This window comes from Tursiops truncatus, chromosome 17 (assembly GCF_011762595.2).
Source record: "Tursiops truncatus isolate mTurTru1 chromosome 17, mTurTru1.mat.Y, whole genome shotgun sequence".
NCBI lineage: Eukaryota > Metazoa > Chordata > Mammalia > Artiodactyla > Delphinidae > Tursiops > Tursiops truncatus.
This window is the reverse complement of record NC_047050.1, coordinates 63,310,824-63,328,616: the sequence shown is the minus strand read 5'-3', so window position 1 is coordinate 63,328,616 and position 17,793 is coordinate 63,310,824. Positions and strand designations below refer to the sequence as shown.

The window sequence follows — 17,793 nt, the reverse complement described above, 5'->3', positions numbered from 1 at the left end:
TACATTTCTTTCTTTTTCTCTATCTTTAAAAAAAAATATTTTTCATTACCTTTAATTTTTTAATCCTTATGTGTACTTGGAAAGACAGATTAGGAATATTGGTTACATTATTTGATTTTTTTTTTTTCCTCTTTACCACTACACGTTATACATTTGCCTAGCCCTTATCCTTTTGTCTTAGGAGTTGTAAAATATTTTAAATATTTTGCTCAATATGTAAGGAATTTGAAGAAGTAAAAGCAAGGACTCTGTATATTCTCATTATATTGGGAAGGTCCTGCTTGTTGAATTTTTAGGTATTTCAGGATGTTCCAGTCAACTGACAAGGACTTCTCCTCACAGTGTCAGAACTGAGTGATGATGAGAGTAATGCAACTAGGAAATAGTTCTGGTATGTAACCACTTTTGCATGTTTGCTTCACCAGAAAACTCTTTGGAAGTACAGTGGTATCTTATATTTCTTGTTAAAAATTTGGAAAACTCTTTGCATGCTTTCAAAGTAGATTTTGAAGTAACAGTGCTAGTCAAAGAATGGAAAGTATATTCTAAGCAGATGTAAAATTCTACAAAGTTTTAGGATATCTTCATTTCTTAACCGTTCTAAAAAAGGAAAAACAAAACTTAAACTTGCATTCTTAGAACTTTCTGAATAATTCAGTAATTGCCTAAACTCTAGGTTTTAGCGTATTTCTTATTGTAAAGCCTTTATGATACTATATGCTTTTTTAGTAAAATAACATTTACAAATATGAATCATACTCCTTTTTATATAGCTTATTAATGGAGATTTATTTGCTTTTCCCTTTTTAAAAACTAAATTCTTCAGTTCTTATGTTGTCATAGATTATAAATAAATATTTTAGAAAATATATATCCAGTTTGTAATGAATTTCCTTGGTCCCTTCGGTTGTTTGTACTAAATCTTTAGAGCAGAGCGATCCATGGTTTGGGTTCTTCTGTGTAGGTTATCAGTTACTTCTGTTGGATTGAGTGAGGATAAAGAAGGTGGAATTCTCTGCCATTTTACCATAGCTTACTCTTACATATAAATGGTGAGTTGTGTATTGTTATGAGATTAGGTCGGTAGATTCTTTGTAACAATTGTTAATTTTTAGATTTAATGATGGCACTTGAAGTTACTTACTTTGATGTATATACTTGGGAAAACTTTCTGTGTTTATTATGACATATAAGTAATATTGCTATTTGTTGAATGATACTCTCTCTACTCTTTTGGGTCATTTTATTGTGTAGAATATTCTAATTATCCAGTAGTATAGGTTTCAAAACTCAAAATATTCAGTATATTATCTAGGGATATTAATTAAGGAACATAACACAATCTGGTGAAGTTACTGGTGTAATACATTGCTTTAAAATATTATTTTCCTATTTTTAAAGGACATCTAGGTCTACTTGAGTATTATCAGTGTTTGTTTGGGTATATATTTCTTAAGTCATTTAGGGTTGCCATTTTAAAGAAGGGTAGCTATATTTCTGAAGTTATTTTTTTTTCCACTGTAGTTTGCGTGAACAGCCTCATTATATAGATACAAGGACTTACAAAAAACCAAAAAGCAAATGATTTACTCAGGGCTGTAGGGTCCATGGTAGGCCTGTAACTAAAGCTCAGTTTTGTTTTCTAGCTTTGTAATTTAATCTATACCAAGTAATATTTCCTGTATGGATAACTTTGGTCCATTAACCTAAAGATAATTTATGAAAAACTCTGCTATTCTCTCACTTTGTAATTCTGCTGGTATTTTCTTCATTGTAATAAAATGAAGTAACTATAGTAACTAATTCTTGACCACACCCTTTCTTTCCCCTTCAGAAAAATTGGAAGCTCTACCACCCACCCCAGGACAGCTGAGATATGGTAATGGTTCTATAATTGTTAAATATTTGTGCATCTGTCTTTTGGACTTGAAATAACTGTGTTACTCATTAATAGTACAGAAATCATTCCAGATAGAGTGGATTATCCTATTTATTATGCTGAAGCAAAAAGTTTGTAAACTTGGTTTAAGACATATTACAGTATTATGGAATTTCTAAGATTGTTAACCATATCATTATTGTTTAAATATTGTTACCATCTAGAGATAGAATTATAGTAGAGGTTTTCTTAATTCCCAAGAAGAAGGGTATGTTTAGTTTGGATTTAAGTTGGGTAATTTCAGAACTAGAACTTCTAGGCTATTTTCTTTGGTGGAGAAAATACTCTGATTTGTTCTTTGTAATAAGGAGGAAAGTAAAGTTCATTTTAAACCACGAGGAAGAAGAGCTTTACAATGCTGCTGGTGTGCTTTCTTTATTACGATTGGAATAAATATTCAAGGGCTAACACCAAAGTAATGTAAAATAGTTTGGGATCTTACTATAAAGACAATGGAAGAAGAGAATTATTTAGCAGTGCGGTGAATTTGAATAGATTGTAAGTTAAAGCTAAATATTAGATGTGATTTGCTAACAACTACCGAGTTAGAGAATAATATTTCCCAAAGGAAACTGAAGAAATTGGTAGGATATCATTATATGCTGGAGAGCAAACTTATATAATTAAAATGTAGTAGCCAGTTCTTTTTAATAGTTCTTTTTACTCTCAGAGGTAGAATATAATTTGTATTAGAAATAAGTAACTTTTCTGAGATGTCAAAACAGTTTAAGAATTCTTTAAGACGTTTCTTTCCCAGGTAATCTTTTTTTATTCTTCTAGCTTGGATTCATACAATCAATGTCCATAGCACTGTATAATGCTATTACCATTTTGGGGGTCATATTGAAATTACCTGCTTATATGGCTGTGTTATCATACCCAAACTTCTTGAGGGCTGGTAACCAAGTATCTTTGTATCTCAAGTGCCCTGTGGAGTGTCCAGTACATGTTTATTTGACTTTCTGAAACTTACAATTTTCCTTTGGAATGAAAATAAATTTTTATTTACAGGACACATTTACTTAGGTCTAAACGTCAAAGCATAATATATTTTATAGTTCCAGGTAATTATTATAGCAGTGTAGCAACATGCCTTGGTTTTATGACCAGGTTTTTACTAAGATAGCAATTAGTCTAATCTTAAACTTAGTTTAATAACCTTAACACCTAATTTTAAGATATTTATAACTAGCCAGTTTTAGAGATGCCATCAAATTAACCCTAAAATGTTTAGTAATCCCAAAGGTTTCATAGCTACTTTGCCATATTTACATTTCAAAGATGATTGAGATGTCTGGGGAGTCTTCTCTCCAGATATACATTTAAGTAGCTCTCTTTTCACTATAAATGTTTCATATGGTGAATTTTAAAAATTTCATTATATTCTTTTGACATGTCAAATTTGTAATATGTTTTTGAAATTCTGTATGTGTTTTAGAAGCTGATTATTATAAAATTTTGAATGTCTGGTCATTAAGCAGCTGGATCTAGGCAAAAAGTCAAAGAACTAAGTCTAGACTCTTTAATTAAAAAATCCCATTTCATTAATGTGCCACTTGATTTTTATCATCTTTCATAGCTTTTAAAACAATATGCTTAAAAAAAACAAAACAATATGCTTTATAATTTAAAAGATGCTGCTTTTTACCTGGGACATTCTTATATGATAACGAGAAGAACTCTGAAATGACCTAGGATATATACTATTTTCCCCCTTGATCTTAGTCTTCGACAGTGCTTGTGGGTAGAAATGTTTCTTGTTTTACTGCTTATTAGCCTTCCCTGATTGGTGTAAAGTGGTATCAAATTTTCATAACTTCTGGATTATATTTTAATTATACTTTTTGTGGACTTAACTGCATGAAAAGGAAAAAGATCTAAAGGCACGGAACACATATATAACGAATTGGTTTAAGGGACTATTTTTTGGATGTGGTATAAAACTCAAAGCCTTGATGTTTATTTTTAAAAAGTCCTCAGTTGAATGGATGTTGACTATACCTTGGCAAATTTATAGAATAACTAGAATAAAGTCTTAACTATCCCCAGCTTTTAATCTGTTTCACAGTCTTCCTTCAATTCTCTTAATCTGGAATTCTCTTCCTTTCCAAATTAGTTGTCCTCAACTTATTTAACTAATGTTTATTGAGCATCTACTGTGCACTAGGCATTCTGCAATGTGCTGAAGATGTAAATAGGAAAAAAAATAAAGCTAAATATATTTTTAAAATAGGTGTTAGTTCTTCCTAGTTACACTTCTGTTTTCTCAGGTCATTCAGATTATGTACTAGATAAATAGGGTGAGATGTGCCTTTGGTAGGAAGAGATCAAGTTACATTTTCATTTAAATCAAATATTGTTTGTTTTAGTTGGTGAAAGCTATCAGGGGTACTGATGTGTTGAGCGGGGAAAGAGGACTTTGAACACAGATGTCTAAGACAGATGAGATCATCACATTTTCCTAACATTTGTTTAAAAAATTGTTTAATGAATATAAGTGCAGATAGCTTCCCTGATATTTGATTCAGAACACTTTTTATTATTTCTAATATGGAGATCAATTTTATGGTATCAGTAGTTAGGTCTAAGAGAGAAAAAGATTGATGTCAATAGTAATTTAACAGGTAAACCATGGTACTTGTGTATTTATTTGTTCTGTCATTAACTGTATGTAATTTGTACGTGTGTGCGTTGCCAATAAGGAAATACAAAAGCCTAACACAATTAATTTTACATGTTATGTGTTTTTTATTTTGTTTTTTCCCCAGTATATCTTCCACCAAGTATATAAACAGAGGAGAAGCAGAATCTTTTGTCTATGGGGAATGGAAAGCAAATTCCAAAACTTAAATCTATTTATGAGAGTTTAATCATATAGTCTGTTTTTGTCATTTTAAAATTATAGAAATCTTAAAACATATTTTTCTGTTTTTGATGTTTTTCAGTATTCATCCACAATGCGATACCTTTCATAGGGTTTGGCTTTTTGGATAATGCAATTATGATTGTTGCAGTAAGTTCTTTCAACCCTTCTATTTTGAGTTAATAAAGAAATTAATGTGGTCTAAATTTTCCTAATAATTTACATATTGTAGCTATAAAGTTTTAATTAATATCATAATGAACAAGGCTATTTTTAACTATATTTCATGTTAATTAGACTGTAGCTCAATTTTTAAGGCATCATATCTATTAATCATCAAGACTTTTGGTAAAGCATTGACAATAATAAACAAATATTTATTGGGTCTGTATTATTCTGTTCTAGTTTCAACATTCTTACTAAAGAATAAAGTATGTAAAATTTTCTAATGTTATTTAATTGTATCAGCAGTTCTCATCATGTGTATGTTATTAATTAGTTCCTTGTCCAGTTTTCCCATACAGAAATGTTTTAAAGGGTGTTTGGATATACAGTCTATCCATTTAACCCAAAGATGATTTAAGTTTCAATTCAGAATACTGTGAATAATAAACCCTCCAGTCTTTGTTCCATCGTAGTGTTAAAAAGTTCTCCTTCGCTGAAGTCATTTTAATTTAAGGTTGTTTCTTACTAGTATTGTTTAGTCTCAGGGATGGCTGATTTATCTTTCTTACTCTTCTGTGACACTTTTTGTCACTAGATACCAATATTGGATCCAGATTATAAAGTCATGATGAAAATGCAGGTCTTCTGAAACTGCCCAGTGCTCTATCCACTTCTCTTCAGTGACTCAAACTTTTAAAAAGTTCTGTAAATTCTAGGTGTTTTGTAGGAGACCGCTCAAAAAAGAAATGGAATGATTTTAGGATTATTGAATGTGAGGGAAATATATTTGAGAGATGCCAGGGGTTTTTTTGTTGTTGTTGTTTGTTTTTTGTTTTTTGTTTCGGTGTTTTGGAGGTCACATGTACTATAGATGGATATAAATAGAATATTTGGTTTCAAAATAGGGATAAAAGGGATATAGGGATATAATTTACATTGTATGGATTATAAAATTTGCTTAAAGAATATCTAAAATTGGTTCATTCAAGAATGGTTTTCTTTGGTATGTAGTCTCACCTTATGTCCAGATTGATAAGGTGGGATCAGATACCCAGAAAGTCTAGACATTCAGCTGGTTGAGGAAACACAGGGTTCACACATCAGGAAGGCATCTTGCTCCTTAAGCAGTCACAGAAGATGCTGTAGCATGCACATAATTTGAAGGTGATAAGCACCCATTGGATACATAATTCTTTAGCAAAGTAGTCCAGTAAGAGACTCTAAAATATAATTTCAAAATGCTAGTTTTTTTGACTGATTATGACATTTTCCTATTATGTATATAAGAATCAAGTTGGCTATTTTATATATCTGTGAATATGAGAAACTTATTCAACCATACCACACTACCTTTTCTGAAATTACTAAAACCTTGAGTTGGTTAGATTATTTAAATAGTTAATGTAAATAAAATCTAATTGTAATGAAAACCCCACTATGATGAATTTAGAAGCTATAGTTTAAGGTCTGATGTGTTCTTGAATAGATTATCTGAATTAAAGCTTCTCTGTTTCAGTTTTACACTCAATATTTTAGATTCTCTTTATTGACAGCTGGTACCTCTCATTCTACCATCTTAATAATCATTTTTTTTTTCAGCTCAGTTGGGCAGACCTTAGATATTCAAATGATGAAAGACTGTCCTTGCTACAGGGAAGTGTTGAGATGATATATTTTGCATAAAGAGGGGTGCAGGGAGATTTTGAAGAGATATCAGAATAGGGAAACTGGGTAGTTTCTTAGATCTTGAATAAGACCTTCACAGTATGGTCTTATATTTCTTTGAAATAAATATCTAAAGTAACAGATATCTGTGTTTAAATACAGATACCAACAAGACAAAACAAATTGAATGACCACATTCTAAAGTCAAATTACTGTAATGTTCCTATTTTGTATTACTCAGGCCTGTGTCTCATTATTAGTGTAACTGAGAGTGGACTATTTTTCCAGGCCTGAGATGGTTGACTCTAATTCAGTAATATTTGTTTTTCTGGTTTACATTGAAATCCAGTTTCAGGAACGTATCACCCATTGTTGTTTTTTGTTTTTTGTTTTTAACATCTTTATTGGGGTATAATTGCTTCCGTTTTTTATTTATATAGTACTGAAATAAATAATTAAACTACTGGCTTAAACCTGATTAAGAGTAATAGGTATGGCAAAAATATTATCCTGTGATAATTGCAAAATAATTCAAGAACGGTTAAATTTTCCAAAGAGGCTTTTTAATAGACTGCTAAGACTAAAATCCATAAATAATATAACTGTAGGATCTATGAAAAGGGAAATAAGTGAACATTATTATCTTAAGAATGTTTTTCACCTTTTTTTTTTAAAAAAACAAAACAAAACACTGATTGCCTCCAAACATTGTAGGATAGCTATGACTGAAGATAGTAAGTCAAGAAGATATTTTATTCTTCTTTTCTATCATGCCATTTGATGTTTTTCCTGTTAGGTATACTCTCTTAACTGCTACCTAGTTGTAGTCATGTAAACAAATTCCTATATAACTTCTCATAGTAGGTTTGACCTTTATTCTTGGCTGCTGTTCATACTAAGCTTTTGATTTCATAGTTTTTTATTATATTTTTATATTATTGGGATTGCTTTTTATAACTTATATTTTAGTGGGTTTTGGGGGGATTATTTTTCTTACAATTTAATTAGGATAGAGTTGATTAAAATTCTAGCATAGATTAATCATATTAAGGTGATGAACCAAGTATAACTTTAAGACAACTAGTATTAGGTTTATTTATAATTTCTACCTCACTTGTTAACATGAAATTTGATATAACTGTGGGAAAAAGGAAGGGAGTGGATAGTCCATTGCCTTCAAACCGACCTTGACTTTATGTGAGGCTTTTCATGCTGTTTGAAGGATCTTCACGTTTCTTAAATTCAACCAAATGATTAAGCACTTAAATGCTTTATAAATACATGTATTGGCAAACAGATTTTTTGGGGGTCATTTCTAATGATTCATTGCTGTTAAAGATCCTGTATTTATTTTTTTATACACTATAACTGTCAAGTGCTTCTCTTCTGTAGTAATGCTCCTGACTTTTTGGGTTCCATATATAAAGCTACTTCTTCATGCCTGTTTTCTTCTTCAGAAATCTGTTTCTTTGGGTATCTTTACAACCTTGTAACTTTAAGTGCCTGGGAGACTTTTGTACATCACGCTGTTTGGTCCATACTCTACAAGAATTATATTTTAAAGGAGTGGAATCAACAGGCCTAGGGGAAAGAAAATTGAGGAAATTAAACTTAGCTTCTCTTCAATTTTATAAATAATTGAGTAATACAATATTTCTATATTACCAGATAGGACATTCTTTTTTTTTTTTCTCCACAAATATCGTTGAGATTTGTAGGGCATTCTTTTTTTTTCTCCATAAGTACTATTGAGATTTTTTTTTATGTTTTAGAAATTTTCAAGCATCAGTATTCAAGAGACCTTTTGAAAGTTAAGTCCACTTATGGCAGAATTGTGTAAGGATTAGAACTGAATTAGCACAATAGATGGTAGGATTTCTTCTTTATTCTATGTAATAATCCATTAGAATGGTTTAATCTTCTTCACTTCAGTTCCTTCTCTTTAAAGTAGAAGGAAAAATACGAGCCCCTCTTTTCTTTAGAGAAATGAGATAGACATAGAAAATCTTAAAGTCCCAATAAATTCAGTGGAAATACAGTGGAACCTCATTTTTGCTGTAGGTCTATTGTATTAAATGCTATTGTTGCTTATAAATGAATCATACAGTCTCATTACTTAATGGTTAAAGAACTAAGTGTTTTAAGGATAATTTTTGAAGTCTGATTTTTTGGGTCCCTAGAAACTGGTTTTGTCTGTCTTTTAAATCTTTTATAGGGTAAATATCAATAGTATAGTTGTATCATTCAGAATTTAAAATGTAGGTGAGTTGGTTGTCTTTGTGTTCAAAAGCATTAAAACAACTTTCTGTGGTAAGAAAATATAAATTCTAGATTATTAATGATGAATTATATTGCTATGTGTGTTGCTATTTTTTATTTTTATGAAAGCCTAATTTTAATAAATAAAATATTGATGTTATTTCTGCATGACTGCATATATTGGGTTGGCCAAAAAGTTCATTTGGGTTTTTCCATAACCTCTTATGGAAAAATCTGAATGAACTTTTTGGTCAACCCAATATTTAATAATTAAGTGAATTGCTGTAGTATATGTGTATATTTATGCATATTATATATATATAATTTTGCTGTGATAACATTGATTATTTTACCTCTTTTTATTAATGTTTTGCTATTCTTTGATAGTCACTTCAGTTTTAATTTTTAAGATTAATTTCTTTGTAATCATTTTTCAGGGAACCCATATTGAGTTATCTATTGGAATTATTTTGGGAATTTCAACTATGGCAGGTATTTAATAATAATAATGTTATTATTCCATTGTATATTTATGAAACATTTTAGTAGGTTAGGTTTAGAAGAGGATACTTTATTTGAATGAGTTTATTCACTGAGATGTCTCTTAGTTTATCTACGTAATCCTATTCCTCTACTTTTTAATTTCGTATATGTAGCATATATTTTTCTGAGGAAGTTTAGGTACTTTAAGTTAGTTAATGGGTAACAATAATCTACTAGATTGACTATATTAAAATTTTTTTTCTCTTAATTCAGTGTTACCCTAAAACCTTCCTACTCTTTTTCTCTATCAAATTATTTATTTTCAAGTTGGGCAGAAAAGTCAAGGAAGGAAATACAAGATTGAAAATCTAATTTGGTTCTGTCTCCTTCTTTCCCCCCAAATACCACTGTACTCTTCATGATGGTGACGTTTGGGAATGATTCTGTGTTGTTTTATTCTATGGAACACGTGAAGTAGATGAGTTAATGAAAGAGACATTTCCTCTCCTTGATTTTCTTGAATGTCATAGCTGTACATATAGCTTTACTCTTTAACTTTCAAGTATTCAAGTTCCCTTAAATATTATCTGAAAGTTAAACTACAAAATATTGTACAGGTGTTTTAATACTGAAACCAAAATGGAAACTGGCTGCCACATTAGAAAAAACCTACTACTTGATGGAGGTAGAATACTATAATCTCAGGAATATTGTGTTCTATTTTGGAGATCTCAAGATTCAGAGCTGTCAAATGAACTACTTTGGATATTGTCATTGTAGTTTAGAAATGTGATAACTCTTCCAGACCAGTGCTTTATTGATTTTTCTGACTTCTGTGTAATAATTCACTTGTCCATTTTTCATTTTTTTAGCTGCTGCTTTGGGAAACCTTGTGTCAGATTTAGCTGGTCTTGGGTAAGTTCATTCATTTATTCATTTGGGCATGTGTGTACTTGCTCTCTTTCTCTTCTCCATTCTCCTTTAATTGAGAAGGATTTTAAAAAGGGACATTTATTTTTGCATGTGTGTTTTATAACTAAATTTTTAACTTTAATGTTTCTAAATCAATAGCACTAAATCTTTAAACCTTTGGTGTGCATCAAATATAGATGTCTCGCTCACATCCCAGTCATGCAGAATTAGTGTCTCTGGGGATGGGACCCTGACATTTGTGTTTAATAATCTTCTCAAGCAATTGTGATATGTGCAAAATTTTTTCTAAAACTACCATAAGGTAAGTTGAATTTTCATTTACTGAAGTGTTTATATGTATTTTATAAATATCTCCAAGGGTGAGACAGGACTAAAAGTAAGAACCCCTATCATTATTTCACCCCCACCCTCCTCCCACTAAACCCAAAGATAAGAAATATGGCTCAAATGTGAGGATACTGTCTGGGCATGTTTTCTAGAGAGAGGAATTTTCAGAGAATAATGGCCAAAACATACAGGGACTCGGCTAGTTTTTGCTCTTTTTATTCCATGTGGTAGGAATGATGAAACAAACTGAGGATGCCTACTTGGAAAAGGCCAGCTTTCTCTCTTTCTGTTTTTACATTCTCTCTTCTAAGCGGCAGATGGCCTGGGCTGCTTCCTGAGCTTGGGGAAGCCTGGGAAGTATAAATTAGACTAAGTTGGCATTAATTTTTGTGATAAACATATTTTCTCTTGCTCAGTCTTTGGTTCTATTTCTTCCTTTTTTGGTTCATTAGAATGGTAAGTTTTGAGATTTGGATCTGGGTCTAGTAGAGGTCTACTTAGCCCTATAATCTGGAGGAAAGCAGCTTTATATACGACCTAACTCTATATATTAGACATCTGCACTGGAGTTTGGGGCCAAAGCTAATGTTAAAAACACAGTTTCTTTGTTCTGGGCTGAAGTAAAAATTTTATATTCCTGGAATTCCTGACATAAACCTATAATGATATTACCCCTTAAACATTCTATTTCCCAGTTTCCAACATTAAGGTTAATAATGATAATATTATATAGCTACTGTGATAGCTTTCTACATTTAATAGAATGAAATGATCTAATAGATCTCTAAGACCATTTGGTTTTAGATTATATCATTAAACAATTATTTTTTTATTAGACATAAAGATTTGTTGGGAGTCTTATATTTAAGAACTACTTCTCTGCCTTTTAAAAATAGCATTAGGTAACAAATACCACATTTTATCAATCTTAGTTGCACAGGTTTTTAGAACTTAACATATCTGACATTGGGATCTATCTTATAATTGATGGTATGCATAGTTTAATTGGCAATTTTTTTTCTTTCTTACAGTTCTTAAAGTAAGATTGTATCCAATAAGCAATGGCAACTTAGAATTGATAAATACTTGAAATTGCCCTGAAAATCGTAGGCTGTTTTTCTTAGTATATCAATCTGATAAATTTTGGAAATTTTTGTTTTCTGATGATAGTTATTAACTTATATGTTAAAGTGCTTTGCTTTGAATTTGGAATAAATGTATAAATTATAAGTGTTGTAAAAATTTTTATATACCTTGAATTGTTCTTTTTAAGGTAATGGTAGAGAATAATTAAGTTAATTAATTTACCTGTATATTAAATATGTCAGTCTGAAAAATTTTAAACCAAATATATTTATACACAATGAAGATGAAAGTTGTAAAAGAATGTTTATACCATTTCTAGAGTGCCAATTACAGGTATAGAATTATCTTATCTTTGTAGTAATTAGTTTTTCCTATGTGAGGACATTGTGTTTCTCTTTAAAAACTTATATTCTGTCCTCTTGTATCTTTAAAGACTTGCAGGCTACGTTGAAGCTTTGGCTTCCAGGTTAGGCCTATCAATTCCTGATCTCACACCAAAGCAAGTTGACATGTGGCAAACACGTGTTAGTACACATTTGGTGAGTATTTTATATGGCTTATGACGGTGAATTTGGGTAGCCAGAGCAAGACACTGTATTCAGTCCCTTGAGAAATTTGAGACTAAAATTGATTTGAGTGGAATTTTTAACAGAAACTGTCCAAGCCTTGGCAGGTTCAGAAAAGCAGTAATTTTTTATTGACTATTTTTGTAGGTATACTTGATTTTTGAAAAATTCTTTATATGATTCAGTTACTGTTGAGGAGTATCAGTTATGTGCTGAGACTGAAGGACATAAAATGAGTAATAGACTATAGTTCTTTTTAAGGATTGTGTAGGTAAGGAACCAGACATATTAAATAAATTATAATTTAGTGTGACATATTCAGTAATAGAATTATGCACCTGATGTAGCAGAAGCACCAGGAAAAGAATTAACTCTTTGTGGAGAGAAATTTCTTTTGGTGTGGAGATTTCTTGGTGAGTATTAGATCTAAGCTTATTTTGAAATTATTGATGAGACATTTGCTAGGTGAATGAGAGAATTCCAAGTATATTGACTAACAAGTAGAAAAGCATGATGACTAACTGGAAGTTCCTAGCGGAGAGAGACAGACTGCATCTGCTTGGACCCTGTCTGTCTCCCTGGTACCTGGCATAGAGTTTGGTATTTTGTAGATTCTCAGTAAATGTCTGTATGAAGACATAAAACTTAATTCAAAAGTGTATAACCTTAATAGTCATCATAGGAATGCATCATTTAAAAATCATTTATAAAAATTAAAAAAAAAATTTTAATGTAGGTGAGATCACAGAAAAATTGTGTGTACGTATACATATAAATATATTGCAGTGGGTATACAGATATTTGCAGTTTTGTCTAGAATAGATAGCATGGCAGTATCCTATGGTTATGCACAAATATTCATATTATTTGATTTTTAAATAAATCATTGAGGAAGAACTATACACAGATGTGTTTATTGTTCTATCATTTGCAATGGTGAAAAAGTAGCAATGATTTTTAATGGTAAGGAGAGCTTGAATCCCCTGGTGGTACAGTGGTTAGGACTCTGCTTCCATTGCATGGGGCCCGGGTTCAATCTCTGCTCAGGGAACAAGGGTCCCACAGGTCACGCGTTGTGGCCGGGAGAAAAAAAAAAAAAAGAGCTTTACGTAGATTATAGGCCCATCAATTCAGTGGAATTTAGAAGTTTTTTTATTAAGTTTATGAAACAGTTTGGAAAGGAGTTTATTATAACATGGGTGACTGTGGGGGGGGAAGGAATAAGGCAGAAAACAAAGCTATGTTTACATAATGATTAGACCTACATATAATTAGGTGTACATGGGGATAAATATTGAAAAGGAATATATACAAAGGGCAGCAAATCCAAATATATTGAGAGTACTTGGTGAGATATTTCCTTTCTTCCTATCTCTGACATTCTTAAAAAGTGTTTTTCTACTTGAACACTTCTTTAATGTTAATTTATTTTTTTAAATAAATTTATTTATTTATTTTTGGCTGCATTGGGTCTTCACTGCTGTGCATGGGTTTTCTCTAGTTGCAGTGAGCGGGGACTACTCTTTGTTGCAGTGCGCGGCCTTCTCATTGCAGTGGCTTCTCTTGTTGCGGAGCACGGGCTCTAGGTGTGCGGGCTTCAGTAGTTGTGGCATGCGGGCTCAGTAGTTGGCGCATGGGCTTAGTTGCTCCGCAGCATGTGGGATCTTCTCGGACCAGAGCTTGAACCCGTGTCCCCTGCATTGGCAGATGGATTCTTAACCACTGCACCACCAGGGAAGCCCCTCTAATGTTATTTCTATGGCAATTTGAAAAAAAATTTTTTTCCCTTGTTGCTTTGAACTTTACATATTATTTGTTCTAGAACCTTTTGTACATTATTATTATATTTAAGTTACTATGATCAAAAGAAATATAGTCACAGTTGAATTTTTTAGTACATAGTAATTTTTAATTTTTATCAGATACTTAAGCAAGGATTCCTCTTACAGGGGTAAATTAACTGTCAAAAAATCTTTTCTTTTGTTTCCATAGGGCAAAGCTGTTGGGGTTACTATTGGCTGCATTCTAGGAATGTTTCCTTTGATTTTCTTTGGAGGAGGTGAAGATGATGAAAAACTGGAAAAGAAAAATTAACTCTCTTAGGATACCTATAAAAAGATGTAAACTAATGTACCTCAATTATTAAATATGCTGTCACAACATTTAGGAATTAAGACAGTAACAGTGCATAGATATGGGATCAACTAATTCAGCATGTATTATGGAAAACACTAACTTATTGTGGCTTGGTTTTCTTGGGACATCTTTTTAAAAAAATTTTTGTGTAAATTGTTGAAATGCTTTTTCATCAATGGCAGTCAACATTTTACCTTTTCTTTTTCTTTCTTTATATACCAAAATATCATTTAAGTATCAGTCATTGATGTGCTGTGCTGACTTGGGGTTTGCCTATTTGTTACTTACCACGTGTACATGCATGAACGCATTTTCTGTTGTTGTTCCCTTATAGTTACAATTCAACCTTAAGATTTTTTCCAAATTACTTAAGATGTTTAACATCAGTTAAAGATATTTTTTACTCTTTTTGGCAACATCAATTTTGTACTGTTTCACAGTAAACATTTACAATCATAATTTCAGTCATTTAAAAAAAACTCTCACATCTATTCAAAATGGACAGAGACTTTAAGTATTTTAAGTACCTATCACTCATTTTAATTTTCAGACCTTATTGTCTCAAGAGCTGGAGATTAATCAGGATGAACAATTATGTGGTCTCCCTACTACATAAAACCATATATGTTAACAAGTGTATTATTTTGAATTGTTTTTTTTACCAATTTAATTTCTCAGTTTTGAATAATTACATAGTGATTTCTGACTCCTAAGGGAAAGTCATTATTTTAGAGTATTTTGGGTTTTTTTGTTGTTGTTGTTGTTTTTGCGGTACATGGGCCTCTCACTGTTGTGGCCTCTCCTGTTGCGGAGCACGGGCTCCGGACGCACAGGCTCAGCGGCCATGGCTCACGGGCCCAGCCGCTCCGCAGCATGTGGGATCTTCCCGAACCCGGGCAAGAACCCGTGTCCCCCTCATCGGCAGGCGGACTCCCAACCACTGCGACACCAGGGAAGCCCATTTTAGAGTATTTTTAATGGGGATTGTGGAATTAATGTGTGAACTAAGGGGTTTGACATGACACTTGGAAAATTAAGAGGCTAAAAAAATTTTTTTTCACATTAGTATAAAACGGAAACTGTCAAGAAGGTTTATGGTTTGAGTGGTGAAGTTGAGGTGATATTTGTAAGGTTAATAAAATACAAATAATACTGTTTGGGAAGGCTTTTCCCCCCACAAATGTCTTCTCATCTGAATTGAGTGAGTTTGAGTACTCATAATTTTGACATTGTTATATCTTCTTTAGCAGATTTTATTTCTGGATAACTTCTTTTGAGGTGAAAAATAAATATTTTATATTTTGCTTTTTGCTATATATAGCCTAGTGGTCAAAAGACATATGAGGAGAAATTCTTGCTCCCTTTTTTGGTCCCTTTTCTTTTTTTGTGGTGTTTAAATCATATTTTAGATTGAAGTTACTTATGTCCAGTCTTGTGTATCTGATTTAGGCATAGATAGGATTCATATCTATACTTGTGAATCATAAATTTTAATTTTATGAACCTTAAAGTTTGTTAGCATGTGGTCTGTTACACAGGCTAAAAAATTACTCTTAATTGTAAGAGTTGATGAACACATCATGGAGGAGAAAAACAGAAATTAAAGTTACTATTTGGGCCACTGAAATTATTTATTTTGCTAAATAGATGCAAAAGAAGGGAAACTTAAAGATGGCTCTATTTACAGCTACCTTATTTTTAAAGTTTTATTTGCACATATTTACTTTGAGGTTTTATTTTCAGAGGAGCTGTTTTTTCTCACAAGGCAATTTGTCATAAATTCTCTTCTGTGTACTTCAAAATGATTTTAGTGGTATCCTTTAATCATAGATTTTTGAGGGAAAAAATAAATCATAGAAAATAAAAATAAATATATAACATTCTTATTATGTACAAATACTATGACAGTTTCATTTGATCAAATTAGAATTATAAAACTTAACGTTTTAAATAGAACTGTGGTTTGTATCTTCCATATAATACCACAGACACACCAAAATTTTTTTTTTATTATTTCAGATGATAGGATTAGAGTGATTATTTAAAAAAAAAAAATGTTTTTTTTTTTTTGGTAAATGTTTAAGTGTTTTTGTCCCTAACTGTAATGCCAGTCCTTTCTGTTCTCTAAAAACATATTTTATTGTGGTGCTTAAATTTTCTTTTTATTAATTAAATCCCATATCCAGAAACTTTGCCTGTGAGTTTAGAAAGGGCTTTTGATTAGTGCTTTCATTTTTTTTTGCTCGTGAAAATAACCCAGTCCTACAGAATCTTTTTAGCTGAGCGTCTGTAGAATTATTTAAAATGTCAAAATATGGAATATATAACCTTCATATTGAAAAGTATTTTAATCTATGGACACAATAAAAATTTACATCATTCAGGTAATTAGTTAAAAAAAAAATGGAGCCCTTTTGTCCTTAACCTAAGGTACACATTTTTTTCAAGATCTTATTTTATATACTAGTATGGTGCTTTGCACAAAGTGACTTCTGAAAAATGGTTCCCTTTAAGATAATGACTTCATATAATCATTGTTTCATATTACTTGTCACGAGGAATTTTATTTCAGATTGAAACTGGAATTCTTATTTCTCATATTAGCTATTTCTTTTTTGGGAGCAACTATAACTATGGTTAAATGCAACATGAGCTGTGTCAGTACTCTTCATTTGAAATTCATATTGTCTGTGTATTATGATTTATTGACTTGTTTATGCATGTAAATTAGGTGCATTTTGTTGGCACTGTATGTTAAATGGTGACCAATGTTTTTACAAAGGAATCGAACAAAGAAAAATACATTTTAAGAAATTTTGGAATGTGGTTTTGATTTTGAAATTTGATTTTCTTCTTAATCTCAGAAAACCCTGGTTATTCTGTAGCTTAAAAGAAACAGGATTAATAAATGCAGATTTGTTACAGGGTTGTAGCAATGACACTGAGACAGTAAAATGGAACTATTTACCATTTCCCTGAAGTCCACAGTTGAGATACAACATTACACATTATGAGAGAAGGATGATTCCCATATTGAGATAATTTGATCTTTAATAGGATGTCAAAAAAGCTTTAGATAGAGAGATTGGCGAAAATTACACTGATGGGTATTTATTTACAGCAGAGATATCCAAGCCTTCTATATAATAACACCTCATTTACTTTACTCTGTTTTTCCAGAAGATTAATTTTGAAGGTAATGAAAGTTTATCTTTTACACCAAAAGTTCAGGTAAACCATTTTGAAGTAAATCTTCCTAATTTTAGAATTATATTTTCTTGACATCTTACGAGTGTATTAAATGTAATATAATGTAATCTTTTTCTTAGTGGCTAAGTGTCATCTTTATGGACATTGTTATTGTGCTGTAA

The 17,793-nt window shown here is 31.4% G+C and overlaps 1 protein-coding gene across 1 annotated transcript in view; it reads left to right on the top strand.

Moving 5' to 3' along the window:
- Positions 1-17,248, top strand: part of TMEM65 (transmembrane protein 65) — a 43,851-nt gene extending 26,603 nt beyond the window's left edge. Inside the window, exons 2-7 of the mRNA XM_019932034.3 lie at positions 1,835-1,879; positions 4,885-4,952; positions 9,329-9,383; positions 10,247-10,289; positions 12,154-12,259; positions 14,279-17,248. Of these exons, the coding sequence (XP_019787593.1) occupies positions 1,835-1,879; positions 4,885-4,952; positions 9,329-9,383; positions 10,247-10,289; positions 12,154-12,259; positions 14,279-14,380 (419 nt within the window). The 3' untranslated portion in view covers positions 14,381-17,248. The remainder of the gene's footprint in view (positions 1-1,834; positions 1,880-4,884; positions 4,953-9,328; positions 9,384-10,246; positions 10,290-12,153; positions 12,260-14,278) is intronic.
- The last annotated feature ends 545 nt before the right edge of the window (positions 17,249-17,793 follow it).